Source organism: Corapipo altera, unplaced genomic scaffold (genome assembly GCF_003945725.1).
Source record: "Corapipo altera isolate COAL_440 unplaced genomic scaffold, ASM394572v1 44, whole genome shotgun sequence".
Lineage (NCBI taxonomy): Eukaryota > Metazoa > Chordata > Aves > Passeriformes > Pipridae > Corapipo > Corapipo altera.
This window is the reverse complement of record NW_020884880.1, coordinates 18313164-18331290: the sequence shown is the minus strand read 5'-3', so window position 1 is coordinate 18331290 and position 18127 is coordinate 18313164. Positions and strand designations below refer to the sequence as shown.

The 18127-nt window shown below is 36.5% G+C and overlaps 1 protein-coding gene across 1 annotated transcript in view; it reads left to right on the top strand.

Annotated features, from left to right (window-relative positions):
- Positions 1–15148, top strand: part of NEK10 (NIMA related kinase 10) — an 85554-nt gene extending 70406 nt beyond the window's left edge. Inside the window, 8 exon segments of the mRNA XM_027639478.1 lie at positions 837–874; positions 2836–2936; positions 6410–6520; positions 8886–8994; positions 10412–10425; positions 10510–10565; positions 13311–13482; positions 14948–15148. Coding sequence (XP_027495279.1) covers positions 837–874; positions 2836–2936; positions 6410–6520; positions 8886–8994; positions 10412–10425; positions 10510–10565; positions 13311–13482; positions 14948–15148 — 802 coding nt within the window.
- Positions 15149–18127: the final 2979 nt, after the last annotated feature.

Here is an 18127-nt window from a genome sequence, read left to right as displayed (position 1 = left end):
CACAGCTTTAGTCCTGTTGCCGTCAGTAGTGGCAGCCTCCTCATGCTTGTGTTGAAGCAAGCACGTCTTTTTCTCTCTGTACAAATTCACTAGTCCACAAATCTCTGTCCCTCACATAATCATTAGAAAAGCTATCTCCTTATCTATCTTCATAACTACTTCTTGAAACTGTAGTTTTCCCTACTGCCACAAAAATATATACAAATTCTTGCCGTACTAAGACTATCCATCAGGACATCATATTGGTTCATTCAGTTTCCTCTCTGTTCATATTCGTTTTTTATTACTTATTTCTGCTAGTGAAATCTGCCAGCTGAGAAAGAGTTTGTGTAGAGTACAGAGCAGGATCTAACATTGAAACATGTAGACCTGTATTTCTGACATTGAGATATTGCTATCCTCGTGATGTAATATTTTTCCCCCCATTTTACCAGTATGCATTATTACTCATGTTTTTCTCCTCTAAACAATAATTATTCTTTATGTTTTCCATCCATAAGAAGGGTTAACCAAAAGGTCCTTAAATATGTACAAGTGCATAATCTAGTGGATTATTGAGTTTTCAGTATTAAAATCCTCTCAACAGACTTTGTGTGTTCCAGGCTGAAAACTGAGCAGGGGAAGAAACTTTTATTTAGTAGAAGTTATGCTGGACACACAGAGTAAGCCAGTCTTTATGTAACTTAAAAATGCACAGTTAAAAACTAGGGAATTTGGACAGATTTCCTTTAGAGGAAACATGAGACGTAGTCAGGAAATACTGTTATTTTATTTACAGTCGTTGATGCCAAACACAATTAAAACTTGTTGGTTTTTTTTTTTCCAAATAATGATAGAGATTATGTTGACAGTCTTGGATCAAGATTCCGACCAAGTAATTTCATGTTTGCAAGAAATTAAAACTTTAACTTAAATTAAACCTAATGATTTCCAAGTTTTTAGACATTATTACATTATTCTCCTGTTGCATATAGAGTATTTTTTCATAGTCTACCAGTTACAGATCTTTACAATATGAAATGTTATGGTTTTATCTAATAACTGTATTTTAAAATATTAGAAAATGAGACAATTACATTTCACATACAAGTATGTTGTCTGAAATATCATTAAGGTACTTCTTAAAAATATGAATTCCAATAGTAAATCAGTAAGATCTCATTTTAATGGTCATTATCCTGGCTAAACTTCTGCTGAATGCAATTAGAATTTCCCCTGAGAAATGAGTTTTCATAGAGCCCTTGTAAATTATTGTGTATTTATACATTGTGATTGATGAAACAAGTTTTCTATCTGAGGTACTTTTGTTTCTTACTGAGAAGCTTCACATACTGTGAGCTGCTAAGCTGTGATTTCAGAATGCATATTGTCTGAATTAAATAATACTTGAAAGAAAATTATTTTGAACAGTTGAGATATTGATCATAAAAAGTTCTTTTTGTCTATGCTAAGTTCTATTTTACAGCTTTTAATATAAAAATTCTTCATTATGCAGTACAAATCAAAATTTGATGTCAACCTTCTGCAGTTTCAGTGCTGTTTACTAAAGAGTGCCATTGTAAAAACAACACAGTTAAAACCCACTATCCAGCCATAATGTATCAGAGCTATCATGATTTACAGACAAATACTTTAGCCTTTGTTGATATTTTCAGTTCTGTGGGTAATTTGAGTAGATCCAATATCTTTTTTCAGTAATGTTTCCCTTTTGGGTATAAGTCTTAAAAACTTTGATCAAGTCTTCAGCAGCCTATTCACACATGTGTGCCCTCATCCTCCAAATAATGCTATACTTCTGTATTTAAAAACAACCCAACAAACAAGAAACTTGGAGCAGTCTGGAGTATATGGACTTTGAGGTTCCTAGCTTAACGTTGGGTCTCCAGCTGCCTTTGAAGCACCTGTACACTACAAGTACACATTACATCTGGTCCTCCTAGATTTTTAGGTCATATTGTTGCTGTCATACTAGAAAAGAGAGAAAGTTCTGTACACTGAATAACAGGGAAATCCATGTTATATCCTACTCAGTCATTTTTGTTTGCTCTTATCATTCTAAACATATTTTTATTCAGAAAAAAAATCTGAAGACACACAAAAGAAAGGGCACTGATTTGTTTTCTTTTGGTTTGTTATACAAGCCATTGACAGAAAAAGAGAAGACAAATACCACAGAACAGGGAATAGCAAAAAAGATAACATGCCAAGAAAATAAAGGTTTTCTGACTGTCCTAATAAAAGCTGAAGGTCATAACAGCAAGACTGGGGATTGAATAGAACAGTGTTGAAATGGTAGAGAGATGAAAATGAGGCAGAAAGAGCTAAATCCAAATTGCTCTTCCAGTGGTATGTATTTTAGATTATTACAGCATGGCTTCCACTGTCACCTTGACCAGAAAAAACAATCTAAATTCTTCTCTAAGTGACTCAGGGGAAATGCAAGGCTTTTCCTCTTACTCATCATTAAGAGAAGACTTAGGGAAAAAGTGTCAAACTGAATTTCACTTGATTCTGTCCACACATCTGCCAAAAGGCCACAAAAACCCCCCAGTAACAGCAATGACATCATCATCTTCCTGATCCTACTGGAAACGTGTCCCTCTGTGACAGAAAAGGACATTTTCCGTAACTCTCTATTTCTGTGATAGCACGGCTCAGAACTGGATGGTCCCTAGACACTTCAGTTTGTGAATGTCTGTCTTCTTGTTAAAGTAGCCAGGACAGAAATTCAGCAACATTAGCATTTATATCTACAGATTTTAAACAGTGTATGCTATTACTGTACTAAGGCAACAAAATGAGCTGCCCTCCTGATTTTACTCTTGTCATCTACAGCATCAGCAGGAATTGCTGTATCACAAAGGAAGGTGCATCAGATCAGTGACCCTGTTCAGCAGATTCTTATTCAGCTCCACAAAATTATCTTCATTGCTCAAGTATGCATTACTGTTGCTTCTGACATTCTATGCTTTTTAGTTATTTGCTGTTGTCAAAATGATGGTACTGCAAAGTGCTGCTAATTTAGTCACTGTTCTTTAAAAACAACAGAACTTGACATTTTTGCAGATGGCAGGATGCTTTAAAAATATATCATTTAAATAAAGACTAACCCTGAATATTAGTATGTGGAGGATGGCAATAATTGAGTCATGTGAAAAAAAATCAGTGGCTCACCTCAGAAAAATGGGTTGTACAGTAAATTATTTTTACAACATTCTGTCATACTAGCAATACGATTATTTAAGGTGACAATATCATATACTGACTTGGAGAATATATAAAATGCTTTCTTCTATAGCAATAGTTCCTAAATAACTTCAAAGTTATTTTTTTTATTATCAATAAGTAGTAATACTTTCATGGGATTTTAGTGCAATAGTTCAAATCCTGAATATGTTAAATGTTTTGAAATGTTTTAAATGTCAGATCTTTTTTCAAACTTAAGACTTATTTTAAAATTAAGTTGAAATTCTTCGTAATTAAAGAGAGTTGAAGTTATTTCCTGCTGATTCCAAAGCAAAAATGGAGCTGATAAAAATCTACATTGAACTCTCCACTAAAAATGTGATGGAAAACTTTTTATTCTCTGGAAAGATGGCTACCATACAGCTACTTGCTATTCTTAAATAAATATCTTTTTGTTTTCCAAAATGAAGTGTTTATCTTTGACATGTGATGTTTATCACCTCAGGGATTTTCAGATTGATGAGCCAAATTTGTTCAGTTTTGTTTAAAACAGAATAGCATAACTGAACTTGAGTGTGCTTTGCATGTCTCTTTTCTTTCTTTTTAAAATTCTTTTTAGCTGTGGAGCTTGTCAAAACAGGTAACACAGGAATTAAATTATCAGAGACAAAGAAATAAACATAATTTAAAATAATTGGAAATTATCTCCTTCTCCCACTAGCAGTAACGAGGCAGTTCAGTCTTTACATGGTATATTAGGAGTATGTCCAAGGTGCTTGTTAGTGAACCTGTCCTCTCTGTTCAAGAAGGTTTTCTCAGGTGGTCTACTAATTAATAGAAGATATCACAACGTGGATGCCCAATAACTGAGAACTAACAGCAGCTCCCAAACTGATTCAGAATTGACCAGTGAAGCAGCAGCAAGAACTTTGATGCTTTTGGTGTCATTTGGTTTCAGAATGGGAAAGCAGAGAAACCAGGATCCATACCTGTGCTTGTTTACTCTGTACTATATGCTTCTCTTGTACTTGTTTGTGTTCTTACCAGTCTAAGGTCAAATATTTTTTATAATATATAGCTGATTTATCAAACTCTATTACATATTTCAGCTGACAATTCTAAACTGAAGTTTGCAAGGGAGAGTTCTTGGCTGTTAGTTCTTGGCTGCCAGCAGCCTTCTCAACCCAGTTTCCATGGGAACAAGAATCAGAGTGATCTCTGGAAAACAATGTAAGAAAAAGCTTTTAAAAAAGCATTATGTAAATCCTTGGCCTTTTTTTTTTCTTTTTAACTGATCTGACAGCTGATTTCATTAAAACAAAAGCTAAAATTGAACACTAGTGCCTAAGGCAACTTCAAGTTTCTGAAGCAGTGGACTTGTTCTTTACCACTTCTGCTTCAGTATATCCCAGTATGCCCATGGTACATTAACTGCACACAGTTGATTGCACTGGTATGTAATCTGTAGAGCATCTTGCAAGCCTTTCCTAAGGCATAATTTTTTTTACTGACTTATGGGCTAAGGAACATTCAACACCTGACTTAAAGTATATGTGTAAGGCCTTATCTGCTTGAAAAGAGAGTATTATCTGTCTGTAACCAAAAACCTGTGTGCAACCAGCTGTCTGGCGAAGTCTTTTGTGCATAGAATGTGACTTTGATCTCTGATTTCTCAGAGCATATCAGGACTCCTGTGGGCCCAATAAAACTGTTCTGGATTTATAGCTGTCTAAAAACAGTAATTTGTTCCAGTGGGATAAATGTCTTTATAATGTGTACTGTGTCAGTGTTTGAATGTGAATCGTTAGTGGTCAAACCCTCCTTAAGTAGTCAAAAAGCTTCCGAATGCAGTGGAGTGGCACTTTATGAATTTATATCAATGATGTGAGTATAAAGTGTATACTAAATGGTAGAAAATCATAGTTTTTCAAACGGTGCCTGCAGGTATAAGCAACTATACAGAAACAGCATAGACCATGGTTTCAAAAGGGTGATAACTTATCATCCAATTGTTGTCAGACTGAGTTGGTGTCATTGCAGTGCCCAATAGTAGAAACTTTACATTTACTACTGCAGCATAAAAAAATATTTAAAAGGAAGAGACATCCTTTGAACTCTATATTAAAGACTTTAAGCACTATAAAGTATGATTTATACTTTTTAAAAAAATGTAAATGTAGATGAAATATATATTCTTTTTCAACCAAAAAATACAGGAGGAAAAAGTATACAAAATAAGTTATGCTTTATAGACAAGTGAAATGTAGATTACTTCCCACAGGTAGCTTCTAGCAAAAGAGACATTCTGAATTGTATTAACACCCATAATGACCTTAAAAGAACCTGTTGAAGCAATTCTATGCACACTGAATGAAGGTCTAAGCTTCTTGAAATTCCATTAATTTCTACTGAATCGACTCATTACAACCATACAACCATAGTCTAATGGTTGATGGGCTTTATCTATAGAAAAATATCATAGAATCATAGAATCAGCTGGGTTGGAAGGGACCTCTGAGATCATCAAGTCCAACCCTTGATCCACTACCGCCGTGGTTCCTAGACCATGGCACTAAGTGCCACATCCAGTCTCATCTTAAAAACCTCCAGGGACGGAGAATCCACCACTTCCCTGGGCAGCCCATTACAGTACCTGATTACCCTCTCTGTAAAGAAATTCTTCCTAACATCCAACCTAAACCTCCCCTGGCACAGCTTAAGACCATACCCTCTTGTCTTGCTGATAGTTGCCTGGGAGAAGAGACCAACCCCCACCTGGCTACAACCTCCTTTCAGGGAGTTGTAGAGAGTGATGAGGTCTCCCCTGAGCCTCCTCTTTTCCAGGCTGAACAGCCCCAGCTCTCTCAGCCTCTCCTTATAGGACTTGTACTCAAGTCCTAAATGTCCCAAATACTAGCACTTTGATCAGGGAGGCAAATCTAGTTGTACCTATGTTAGGCTTGTTATTCTGGTGTTTACCTTCAATGCTAGAGGAACTGAGTTATGTGATAAGCCAAACCTAACCGAATGGGCAAACCAAGGAGCCTTATTATAATATGCTATTAAATCAAGTCTTGTGCTGTTGTTTATCACCTTGCTGTTAGATATCAGTGTTTCTTTTTGAAGTGTAGATACTTTTTTCAATAATGGTACTGCTGCATGAGTCACCTTTCTGGAAGGTATAACCGAGTGGTGGAAACATCTGTTTCTTTGTTTCATATAGCTTCCTCCAGCTTTGCAATGCAACTTGAAAAGGAGAATCATTCAGAGGTTCAAGAAGTCCCTCTTCAGTCAGCAGAGCAATCCTTGTAATCTGAAATCAGAAATGAAAAAGGTGTAGTACACCATTCATTACATTGAATTTGTCCCTTTTTCTATTTGAATTATGCTATCGATATTAATATCACAAAAATATAAGTGTAAGAGTCAATTTTTAAAAGGAAACATTTAGAATATTGTCTAGATATCTTTTATTTGGCAAATATGGAGGTTCATTAAGTAAGTGGTTTCTGTAGGTTGGTTTCAAGTTTTTGTCTCATCATTAGAACATTTTTTGTAAATGGAAAGGACCCACAAGCTTCTAGCCCACAAAACCAGACTTCATCTCATCAGAGCTTGTAAAGACAAGAGGGAGGGAAATGCAACTGGAGTTTATGTAAGCTCTTAATTTATGTAAGATCTTCTTAATTTGTTGATAGTTTCTCAGTATTTTTCATGTTTTGGAATGTATTCCTACTCAAACCATTAGTTTTAAGAAAGCAATGTCCCAGAGAGCCTTGAATATAACATACTTTGTTCCGCAGTTGTGTGTCAGCAACAGTTTAGTGTCATCATTTTAAAACCACTGCAGATTTGCAAGAATGACCTGACTAAAGAACCGTGCCTACATATTTTCCAGTGACAGGCTGGATGCTCTCCAACAGAGAAAGAGCTAACAATAATATCAGAATTTCTGCATGTTCCTTCAAAATCTCCTGAGAACACTGTAATCTGCAAAGGATCTGAAAATTACTTCCTTGTCATCTGTGCACTGGGGGAGACTGTGAAGCTAAGACTGAATTAGTGACAAAGCAGTTATTAGATATTTTATTGTACCTAAAATTTGATGACTAAGGTGATTTATTATCATTCACATAATTCTCCTGTGTGACCTAATTTGATTGTTACCTACTTGCACTGAATTGTGGAACCTTCTGCATCATTGTTTGCTACAAAATAGACTGACTCCAAATGCTGGATTTTTGTAATAATTACCCTAAGATACTTAAGCTTCATGGAAGGTGGTTACTTAGTGTTTACTTTGGTTTACATTGGTAGTACATTGGAAAGATAATTAAAGATGTTTCTTTCTGAGCTATTGATGTCATGCCAATTTGAAAACTGTAAATCAGGCCAGGACTTATATATTAAACAATTCTTGTATTTCACCCACAACATTAAATCTAAGAAATATCTGCTCATTGTGTACTGAGTTGATGTTTTCAGAAAAGGATCCCCAAAAATAGGGTAAGAAAAAGGATATGTTTATTATAAAATTAACCTAATTTTCAAGTGTCTAGAAATAAATGAAACTATTCATAAATGTTATCAACAAATGTAAAATGATGTTAGCTTTAAAACTATTGGATTTAAACCTCAAGAAAAGGGAAGAAATACTCTATTTAAAATGTAAATGGTAGCAAATTTAAAATGTTTCAAATGTTTTGTGCAATTCTGGGCATTTCCAACTTGAAGGAAATAGTTATAGAAACTATTAAAAGCAACAAGAGGAAGTGCAGTTAGAAGGCTGAAGAATTGACAAGCATCAGTAAATAAATGTTACATGATTTACCAAAATCACCGTCATAAATGCACTGAGTAACATGGATATCATTTGGAGGTAGTAAGAGGAATCTAAATAGAGAAAAGAATTAGGTTGAACTCTTCCAGCAAGTGTTAAGAGGTTGTGCAATTTATGCAAATAAAATTTAAAAATAAAGCGATTTTGACAAATTAGAAAACCTAATTAGAATAACAGACAAAAAGATTCATCTGCTGATCAGTGGTGGGGTAAAGGTCTTCCAGCATGAGATATTCTTCTGTTTCTGTAACTGTAAAAGTGTTATCGTGCTGCGGAAATCATAACTGGAATTTCTTTCCTGCACACAAAGGTACTTTCCTGTCAGAGATGTTGCCAGTGGATGTTTTCGAAACTAGATGTTTTTAAGTTTAATATCAATATCCTTGTTCATATAACCAAGTAGTTCAACTGACTTTCAGGTTTCAGAAGTTCGGGCATCCCTCCAGTGGGAATTATACTGCTTGAATATGGGCTTACAATTTGACTTGAAGCCCCAGTTTTGAAAACGAGTCATCAGCTGCTTCTCTCCTTGGTTCAAGAAAATACACTTCCCTGTTAATCTTCACACAGATATATCATTTATGACCTTTTGTTCAGATAGTTTGAAGAACTCAGTGCTTTATACTAAGTGCAGATTGGCAGCTTGTAATGTTCAGTCAGTGTTTCTGGAGAGAAGAAGCTAGAATGTTCACAACTTTTTGATTAATCTAAAAAGAGTTGAAATCTCTTGACTTTTGATTGCACTGGGAAACACAGGAAAGGGTAAACTGCCTCAGAAGTCTGAAGTTTTGGCAAATGGGAAGGGTGGAGATTTCAGTTGTCTTTCTTTTCTTTTTCTCCCCATCCCCCCGTCCCCCAGTTGCTGCAAGGTTCTCCTGAATTGATTGAGCCCAACATCTTCACAGCAGATTGGCATGTGGTACTTCTTTCTTCAGGTGGAAATATGTTGCTTCCAGATGATAGAAAAAGTAAACAAAGCATCAAAACATCTGTAGTGGCTTATAGGTTTCTAATAAAATGTATGGTGTCAAAGCAGAAGGAATTGCTGCTCCATGATCTGTCTTCAAAGGCAATGAAGTTATGCTGACTAAACTGATTTTCATTATCAGGGTTTTTTTTGTTTTGTTCTGTTTAATTCCTGGTCAGATGTGCAGTTCATCACTGCTGGAAATTTCTACTAATTTAAGGGAGTTTACTTTGGAATTACAAAGAAATATAAAAGATGCAAGTACTTTATGGTTCATCCATGAAAATTAATAGAAATGTTTGTAACCAAAAATGTCATACTTAAGATTTACCTGTCCTTGCACATGATTTTTAAACAAACTCTGTTTAAACCCTATGTTGTTCTTTTGTCATGTTTGGAACAGTTACAAAGGGTTGGTTTAATTATGCAGCTAGATCAAGCCACACAAACATAAGGAGGAAAATACGTGTGTGTGTGTGTGTGTGTGTGCGCGTGTGTGTATACACTTCAGAAAATATAACAATATATATGTCAAATATACTTTGGGCAAGTGATACTCAGCATGACAAATCATAAACACCATGTTTAATCAAACCTACAGCTGTGGCATCATCCAGGGCGGGGAACCACAATTCCTGGTTCAGGGACTTGTTTTATCATGTGCTTCTTTGTGCAATGGACATAAGGGAAAAGTGCAGCCTGTATTTTGGTAGCTGTACCATTTACATTTTTCTAAATACAGGAAAAGCTGTGTTGAAATCCATGAACTAGAGGATACAGTAGCATTAAAAATCTGTGATGCCAGAAAGAAAAGTGAGAAGCTTTGGTTTTTATGGGCTCTGTGTTGAAACATTCTAGTTACATCAGTTACACAGCTTATTGCAAAAATCAAAATTAATACTAGGTGTCAAGGGTGATATTTGAGTAGGAAATGAGTCCCTAACAATCACTTTAAATATAAGCATTTTTTTGTTCCCGAAGACAATGCAATTTTTGAGATGCTCAGTATCAGTAATTTTTGAATCTCTTAACCTGCAGACAACACTTTTGTCCTCACAAATTGCTGCTGACTCTGTGCCCTTCCCACTGTAAATTGTAAGTGGGAAAAAATAAGAAAGTTACATTTCCGTGTTCTGCTTGATAAAGTCTTTATTTTCCATCAGTTTGAACGCTTTCATAATGAACGCATCAAATGTCTGCATCATGCAAATGTTCACATTAGATGACCTCACCTTTTCAGGGGTTTGTTGTGGTCAGTGGAAGTTACTGATAATGAAGCATCTCTCTTATCGTTATATTTGTAGTGAAATTGCTAAGAAACTTATAAGAGGTCATAAATTCCAAATTCAGTAGTATAACATTACTTGCCTTTTACTTTAAGGCATGGTTGGCACTTCTGGCATGGCAGAAAGGATGACATGAACAATTGCAGGTAAGCTATACGTATACCTATATGTATTCGTTTATTACTTTTAATGAAGATAATTTACTGAAATTAAATTCTTTTTTGTTGTAGACTCTAACTGAAGAGGTTCTAGAGGAAAGTGATTATTACAGTTTCTCTTCTAACGGGTCAGTCTAGTCAATTTAAAAAGAAAAAGTTAATTATGATGTGCTAAAACCAAATGTATCATTGTCCTGTTTATGTGATTGCAATTTCACTTTAAACTTAGTGCAGTATGTGGTTTATTATAATGCATGGATGCATGGACTGGAAGAAATGTATGTGGGACGCATTAGCTAATCTAAGCAGGTTTTTTCGGCCATATCTGTTTTCTTCATTCAGATGAAAGAGTAGTAGAAGTATGGCAGCAATTTCCTCACGTTTTTCCACATATGAAACCACATCTGAACAAAAGGTTCACTACATAGAAGTATATTTTATTTTAATAGTCTACCATTACAGGGTTGAAGGGATGAAGCTGATATATTTAGTAAAATACATGAGTACAGCACAAAAAGCAGTATAAGTGGTTACTAGCACAAAAGTGCAGGGGATGAAAAAAACCGTAATGGTCTGTGAAACTAGGCAAATGCTTTGTCCTGGAGATGGTATATCTTTTCTGTGGGAAAATTATGAAGAACACAAGAAAGAAAATATATGAAATATATCAATATAGTCCACAACATAAGCCTAGCATTTCTCATATTTTTCACCTGCTAGCCTGTTATTTATCTTCTCAAATATTCTTTAGTGCAAAAAAAATTAACTACTTTCGTCAAGTAGATCTATTCTTGTCTTTGCAGTAATCACCATTTTAAAGTCTGAGAGACTGCAGTTAGGTTTTCTAAAACAAACAAACATACACCCACCCCACTCCCTTCCCCCCTAATAGAAATATTAAGAGGTTTTAAGAATTTATACTTCCTGTTGCCTCAGCGATATTTTCCAGGTTTTTTTAATCTCTGTAAACTTTCTGATATGGATTGACTCAAGTTTGAAAAATTTCTAATGATATTTTGAATATTTCTATAGGCTACTCATTAAATTGGAATTCCAGCTTGCAAGTGTCTTGCAGCTGCCAGCTCAAAGTATTGAAAAATCATGATTCAACACTCCCAAAATAAAATAATAGTTCAATCTCTAAACCTTCAGGGTATACTTGAATTATATTTACAGATTACTTTTTCAGCCATGAGGTCTGACAAATTTGTTTGTAAGTGTGCTCAAATTCAAAAATTTCTGTCCTAATCCCAAGGTCCCAGGATTTGGTGCTGTAGAAATAATATCACACAACTTATGAAAAAGAAAAATACTCTCATTTTTAACATCAAGATCTAACCAGTCTTATTGTAAATGTAAAAATGTGTTGTAGTTGTATAGACATTTATCTCACAGACTGCTGAAAAGTGTCTTAATTAGTTGTAATGAAGCAGCTGTGTGCTAAATATGGACTTCTTTTTTTTAGAAAAGCTACTACAAAGTTATTTATTGAAGGAAATCATAGAGTCATAGTATATCTCATTTTAAAGGATCATTGAGTCCAACTCCGTGCTCCTCACAGGACTACCTAAAACTAAACTATATGAATAAGAGCATCATCCAGACACTCCTTGAACTCTTGACAGGATTTGTGCCCTGATCATTTGCCTGGGGAGCCTGTTCCAGTATCCAACCACCCATCCTAATGTCCGATCTGAACTTTCCCAGTGCAACTTTGTTCCATTTCCTCATATCCTATTGTTGTAAATTTCATTGCTGAAATGTAAAGGATTCTTGAGATTGCAGGCACATATACTAATACTTTCAATGTCTAACATAGGAGTGCCACAGAAATGCACGAGACTAACAGCAGTGAAATAAATAACAGTATTTTTCTCCTGATTTATTCAGGATTACTTTTTTTTTCTGCTGTGCTGGAGTTCCCTAGAGAGTAGCAGTTCTGCAGAAGACTAACTTAAGATTCTAATTTTTTAAAAATTTCATTTTAAAGGAGACATAAGAGAACATTCTTCATAGCTACACAGGACAGCAGTGTAGTATAAGGAATTCTTCTCTATGCTATGTTTATTCTGCAGAAAGAAACGGGTAAAAGAGCAAGCGGTGCATTTTCATGCATACATGAAGTCTGGAGAATGCCAATGGATGTTCAGCATCCTTCTTCACATTGGTGGATGCATTATGTATTTGATTTTTGTAGGAACATAGGAAAATTGGAAAGCACATTGTGTTTCCCCAGAGTCATGCCCTTTCTATGTTATCCACAGTCAGTGTTGATTTATGTTTTTTACATGGGACTTGTAGTGAAGACTTGATTGATTTTGGACCAACTAGATATCATAAGACCTAAATTGATTTTGGAATGAATTTTGGAGGAATGGAGTGAAATGTTCTCATAGGTACGAATCTCCTTACAAGTTAAGATTTATGTTGTCTAGATTTGACTTTTTTTTTTTTTTTTAGTTGCTTAGAATTGATAATGGTGTGCAATAACAGCTATTGTAGACTTTGACCAACTCCACTGCATGTGTGTCACTATAACATGTCCTGGCTTTTGTTGGCAGATATAAAACAGTCATACTGCAGCCCTGTTGTTGGTCTTTCACCAGCAACTTGATTTTTCAGTATGCTTTTTGTGGTGGGTTGATTCTGGCTTCATGCCAAGTATCCACCAAAGCCGCTCTATCACTCGCCTCTGCAACAGGACAGGGAAGAGAAAAATATAACAAAAGGTCAGGAATTGAGATCACTCATCGATTACTGTCATGGACAGAAAAGATTTGAATTAGGAATATTACCAAAAAATCATAGCAGGATAATTGAGAAGTAAAAAAAATTTTAAAAACACCTTTCCCCCACCTTTTCCTCCTTCCCAGGCTCTACCTCCTCTCCCACAGTGTCACAGGAAGGTGGGAAAGAGGGTTATGGTTAGTTCATCAGACGCTGTTCCTACTACTGATCAGGAAGAAGAGTCCTTCTCCTGCTCAAGCATGGGGTTCCTTCCACAGGAGACAGTTCTCCACGAATTTCTCCAGTGTGAGTCCATCCCATGGGCTACAGTTCTTCATGAACTGTTCTAGCATGGGTCACTTTTCCACAGGATGCAGTCCTTCAAGAACAGCCTGCTGTAGTGTGGGTCCCCCACAGGGTCATAAGTCCTACCAGCAAACCTGCTCCAATGCGGGCTCCTCTCTCCACGGGTCTGCAGGTCCCTTCTTGGAGCCTGCTCCAGCACAGGTTTCCCATGGGTTCACAGTTTCTTTTCAGACATCCACCCACTCCAACATGGGTCTCCTCCACAGGCTGCAGGTGGATCTCTGCACTCCCATTAACCTTCATGGGCTACAGGGAAACAGCCTGTTTCACCATGGTCTTTCACCACAGGCTGCCGGGGAATGTCAGTTCTGGCACCTGGAACACCTCCTCCCATTCCTTCATTTGACTTGGTGTCTGCAAAGCTGTTCCTCTCACATAGTCTCACTCCTCTCGTGTCTGAGTGCAATTAAATATGCACAATAACCTTTTCTTAAATATGTTATCACAGAGGTGTTACTATCATTCCTGATTGGCTTGGCCTTGGCCAGTGGTGTGTCCCTCCTGGCACTGGCATTGGCTCTGTTGGACATGGAGGAAGCTTCTGGCAGCTTCTCACAGAAGCCACTCATGTAGCCCCCTCGCCACCAAAACCTGGCCAAGCAAACCCGGTACACTTTTGAATCCTATTATTTGCTGTGATGTGTAATTTTGTTTGGTTCCCATCCCCACTATTACATTAATTGTTTCCCAGACAAGGTTCTACTCCCAGATAACTTATTATTTTTTCCTTTTCTTCCAGAGAATTGACAGACCACACTTTGGCCTTGGCTGTCAAAAACTTGTTTATATTTCCAGAGAACTTGCCATGTTTTCTGTAGTGTGTGCTACTTGGTGCCAATCAGAGCTTTCAGAACTTGAGCAGTTTGGGTTGTTTCTTTTTTTTTTTTGCTGCTTGCACTCTCTCCAAATAGCCAAACAGTCCAGTTTTGATAGCTGTCCAGTGTTGAATGATTCATTTGGCTGGCAGACATGAATCATTAGGTTTCACCTTGAACTCTCCAGCAGCTTAAACGAGCTAGAAGAACAAATCAGTCTTCCAAGCTGCACTGCAAGTCGCTTATTGGTGTCCACCATTATCTGGTTTTATTCCATCATGCAGTAATTGGTTTGCAGCCCCCTCTGCAACATCCTTTCAGCCATTCTTGCCTAAAGCTGTTTTGAGCCTTGCTCTGCTTCCTCTCCTTTATACACAGTGAAACACTTCAGAAGCAACTGCAAATTTTCTGGCAGAAACTTAGTACACCCTGTGGCTTTCTTGGGATCCCTTTCTTAGAAAAGTGTTCACAGAAAAGCTTTAGAAAAAAGTACTAGGAATAATGCGTGTCTATATCGTTTGCTTTAGCAACATATAGGACAATACACTTATTTTTAAACTTTCTTAACTTATGTTAAAAGCTTGAGTTTTTAATTTTCTAAGATAGGAAGTTGTAATGATGCAGCATGTGTGGGCCTTTCGCAGTGGAAACAGAGTGACAGCACTTCTAGCAGGAAACAAATTGCCTTCCCTTCAGCCTATAATACGTTTCTAGCTCTTCCAGTAGTAATGGGAAGAAAAAGAACTCCAAAGGCTCAAAAGCCCTCGGAGGACACATCAAAACACCACAAACTTAACTTGTGAAATTGCAAATGTTTGAAGGGGTTTCTTCATTTTAAGGCTAAATTTCTTCACAATTTCTGACCAAGTTGACTAGACAGTTTGTTGTAAGGCTACAAGTTGAATTCTGGTTTGGAATAAAGAACTGGGGCATGTGTGCTATGGCTAAAAGCACTATTAAATGCAGAATAAACAGCTAGGTATCATTATAATATAATCTTTTACCTCATTGTGGAGCATACTTTATAGAGAAAACATTCTGAAGATATGTTTTATTTATTTTCAGGTTTGGGGAAATTTGTGTGTGGATTTTGTTTCTTTCCCATAACTGTTACCCCTTGCTGTGCCCTCCTGAAATTCCAATAATGTAAGATGGAAAACCAAACCTTAAGTGAGGCAATGACATGAAAATTGTAGTAGGACAAAAACCTCTATAAAGGGTTAAAAATGATTCAAGTAACTTAATCAAGTGATGAGCGAAACATGAATTCTTTAGAAACTGAGACAGCTTCATAAGAAAAATGTCACGCTTTTTTCCCCCCCCATTTTCATTATAATAGTAATTACTATCTCAATACCAGTCATTTCATGGGGATTAATGACCAGCTGAGGATAATGACCCTGAGCTTTATCTTGAATAATCAACTTGTGCCCATTTATCACTAATCTCCTGAAATTACTCAGCACTCCAATTGTATTACTTATTTATACAGAAACTGGGTAAACAGGCAAACCCCTCCCCCCCCCAAACCCCTCCTGTAATGTTTCAAAATTATTCCATTCACATCCATTTTTTCTCTTTTTCACCTTCTGATTTAATATTATACCGCACAAGAGGCAGGCTCCTTGTTTGTGAAGCTATTTATGAATAGAACAATGAATACTTGTTTCAAAATTTCATCATTTTTTTATATTGAAGTACACATGTAATACCCAAATTCATGTAGAAATCTATTTTTAATAAATTGCATGAAGAGACCTAATCCAAGCAGAAACTCAGTTACATGAAAAGAAGATTTGCTATAAATAAACAAAAATAGCAGTGGTCAGAGGAGAGTTGTGTTCAGCTGAGGGCTGTAGCTCTGTCGTGGTCTAACCCCCTGGACAGTTCAGTACCACGCAGCCACTCACTCACTCCCCTGCAGTGGGACAGAGGAGAGAACTGAAAGAATAAAAGTGAGAAAGCTTTTGGCTTGAGATAAAGACAGTTTAATAGGTAAAGCAAAAGCTGCATATCAAAGCAAAGCAAAGTAAGGAATTAATTCTGTGCTTCCCAACAGCAGGCAGATGCTCAGCCATTTCCAGTAAAACAGGACTCCATCGTGTCTTATGATTGCTTAGGACGACAAGTCCATAACTCCAAATGTCCTGCTCTGCCCTTCCTTCCTCTTTGCTCCACCTTTTATTGCAGAACATGATGCTATAGGATGTGGAACTTGCCTTTGGTTAGTTGGAGTCAGCTGTCCTGGCTATGTCCCTTCCCAAATTCAGTAATTGAAACACTAGTGTGTTGTCAACACCATTTTCAGCACAAATCCAAAACATAGCACCATACAAACCACTATGAAGAAATTTAACTTTATCCCAGCCAAAACCAGTACAAGCTCATATGACCATAGGTCTGTTTGTCAGAAATGTTGTTTCAACATTGGTTTTGTAGGAAGAAAAATTATTGCGATGCAAGTAAGAATAGAAGGAAACAGACTTCATAATCAAGTGCATGTATTGATATGTTGTCATATATAATTTTCTTAACTTTCTTCAATGCAGTCTTTTCCATTGTTACTGAATTTTTAGAAATAGAGAAGCAACTATTCTTGTAGTTAAAGAGAGCTAATTTCATGAAGAGGAAAACCATCAAGTCTAGCTCTAATGATATCTATGCATTTTTAACTACTCAAAGAATAGCTCAAAGTATTATTCCCAGAGGGATTATATAGCTCAGGAATGACAGCAAATTCTGAATTGTGCCCTTTTGAGGCAGCCCTCATTGTATTGGGTCTATGGTCCCTAATTTGAAAATAGAAATGCATTAATGGAGCTTTTTCTATCTGCAAATTCTTACCATGTTAATTAAGTATTCTTTAACACTTAATGCATCTCTTTAATTGTGTTAGATGACTAACAGATTCAAATTTGTACTTAGTTTAGTTAATGTTTTTTTTAATGTTCTAGAACCTACCAAACCAGACAATAGATGACGGTACACAGCTCCAACACTCCTGGTATATAAAGTGGATTTTTTGTCTTAGTGATACCTAGGTGATTTAAGACACTCTAATACTTTTTATTCCCTCCTGGCACCCCTTCAGCTAATGTTGCCAGGCATTTTCTGATAATTGTTTTCTTCCAAATGGTTGTCCATGTTGAGTCCTACTTCTTACACATACAAAAGATTGTTTTAGCCAGCAATGTTTATCAGAGTCATACCAATATTCTGTTGAATTGTACTTCTACCCAAGGAGGTAAAAAGTCTGCCAAAGTTCAGCAGTACTTTTTAACTATAATTATGATTATTTTTTCTTTTTCTTCTTCTCTTTTTTTTTTCTTTTTGTGATTTCTAAACATGAATGGCTGCAAGTCTTTCATTCACCCCCCTGCAGTTCTGATGGCTTCCAGCTGAGTGTCTGTGTGGCACCATTAGTAAGTAGTATGTCGCTCTATTTTCGCAGACCGGCATTAACTACACCTTTTGAGTTAGCTGTCCTTCCACTAAGAGGCAGTATTGGCCTATATTTCCTAAGTCACAGATCCTACAGAAATTAGAAGCAACATGAAAACCTGGGGTAGCAATTGATCCTACTTTCAACTCCATCCAGCTTCTAGGGTTAGACAGTGACTAATACTTGTCACATTGGTTAATACAGAGGGTTCCACCAACAATGAAACATTTGGCCAGGAGATGGATTAAAAGATGTAGGGTTTGCTTCTGCACATGGCAATAGTCACACTGCTGCTTTCACACTTGCTAGAGACATAATTTTTACCAAATTGTTACAGCTG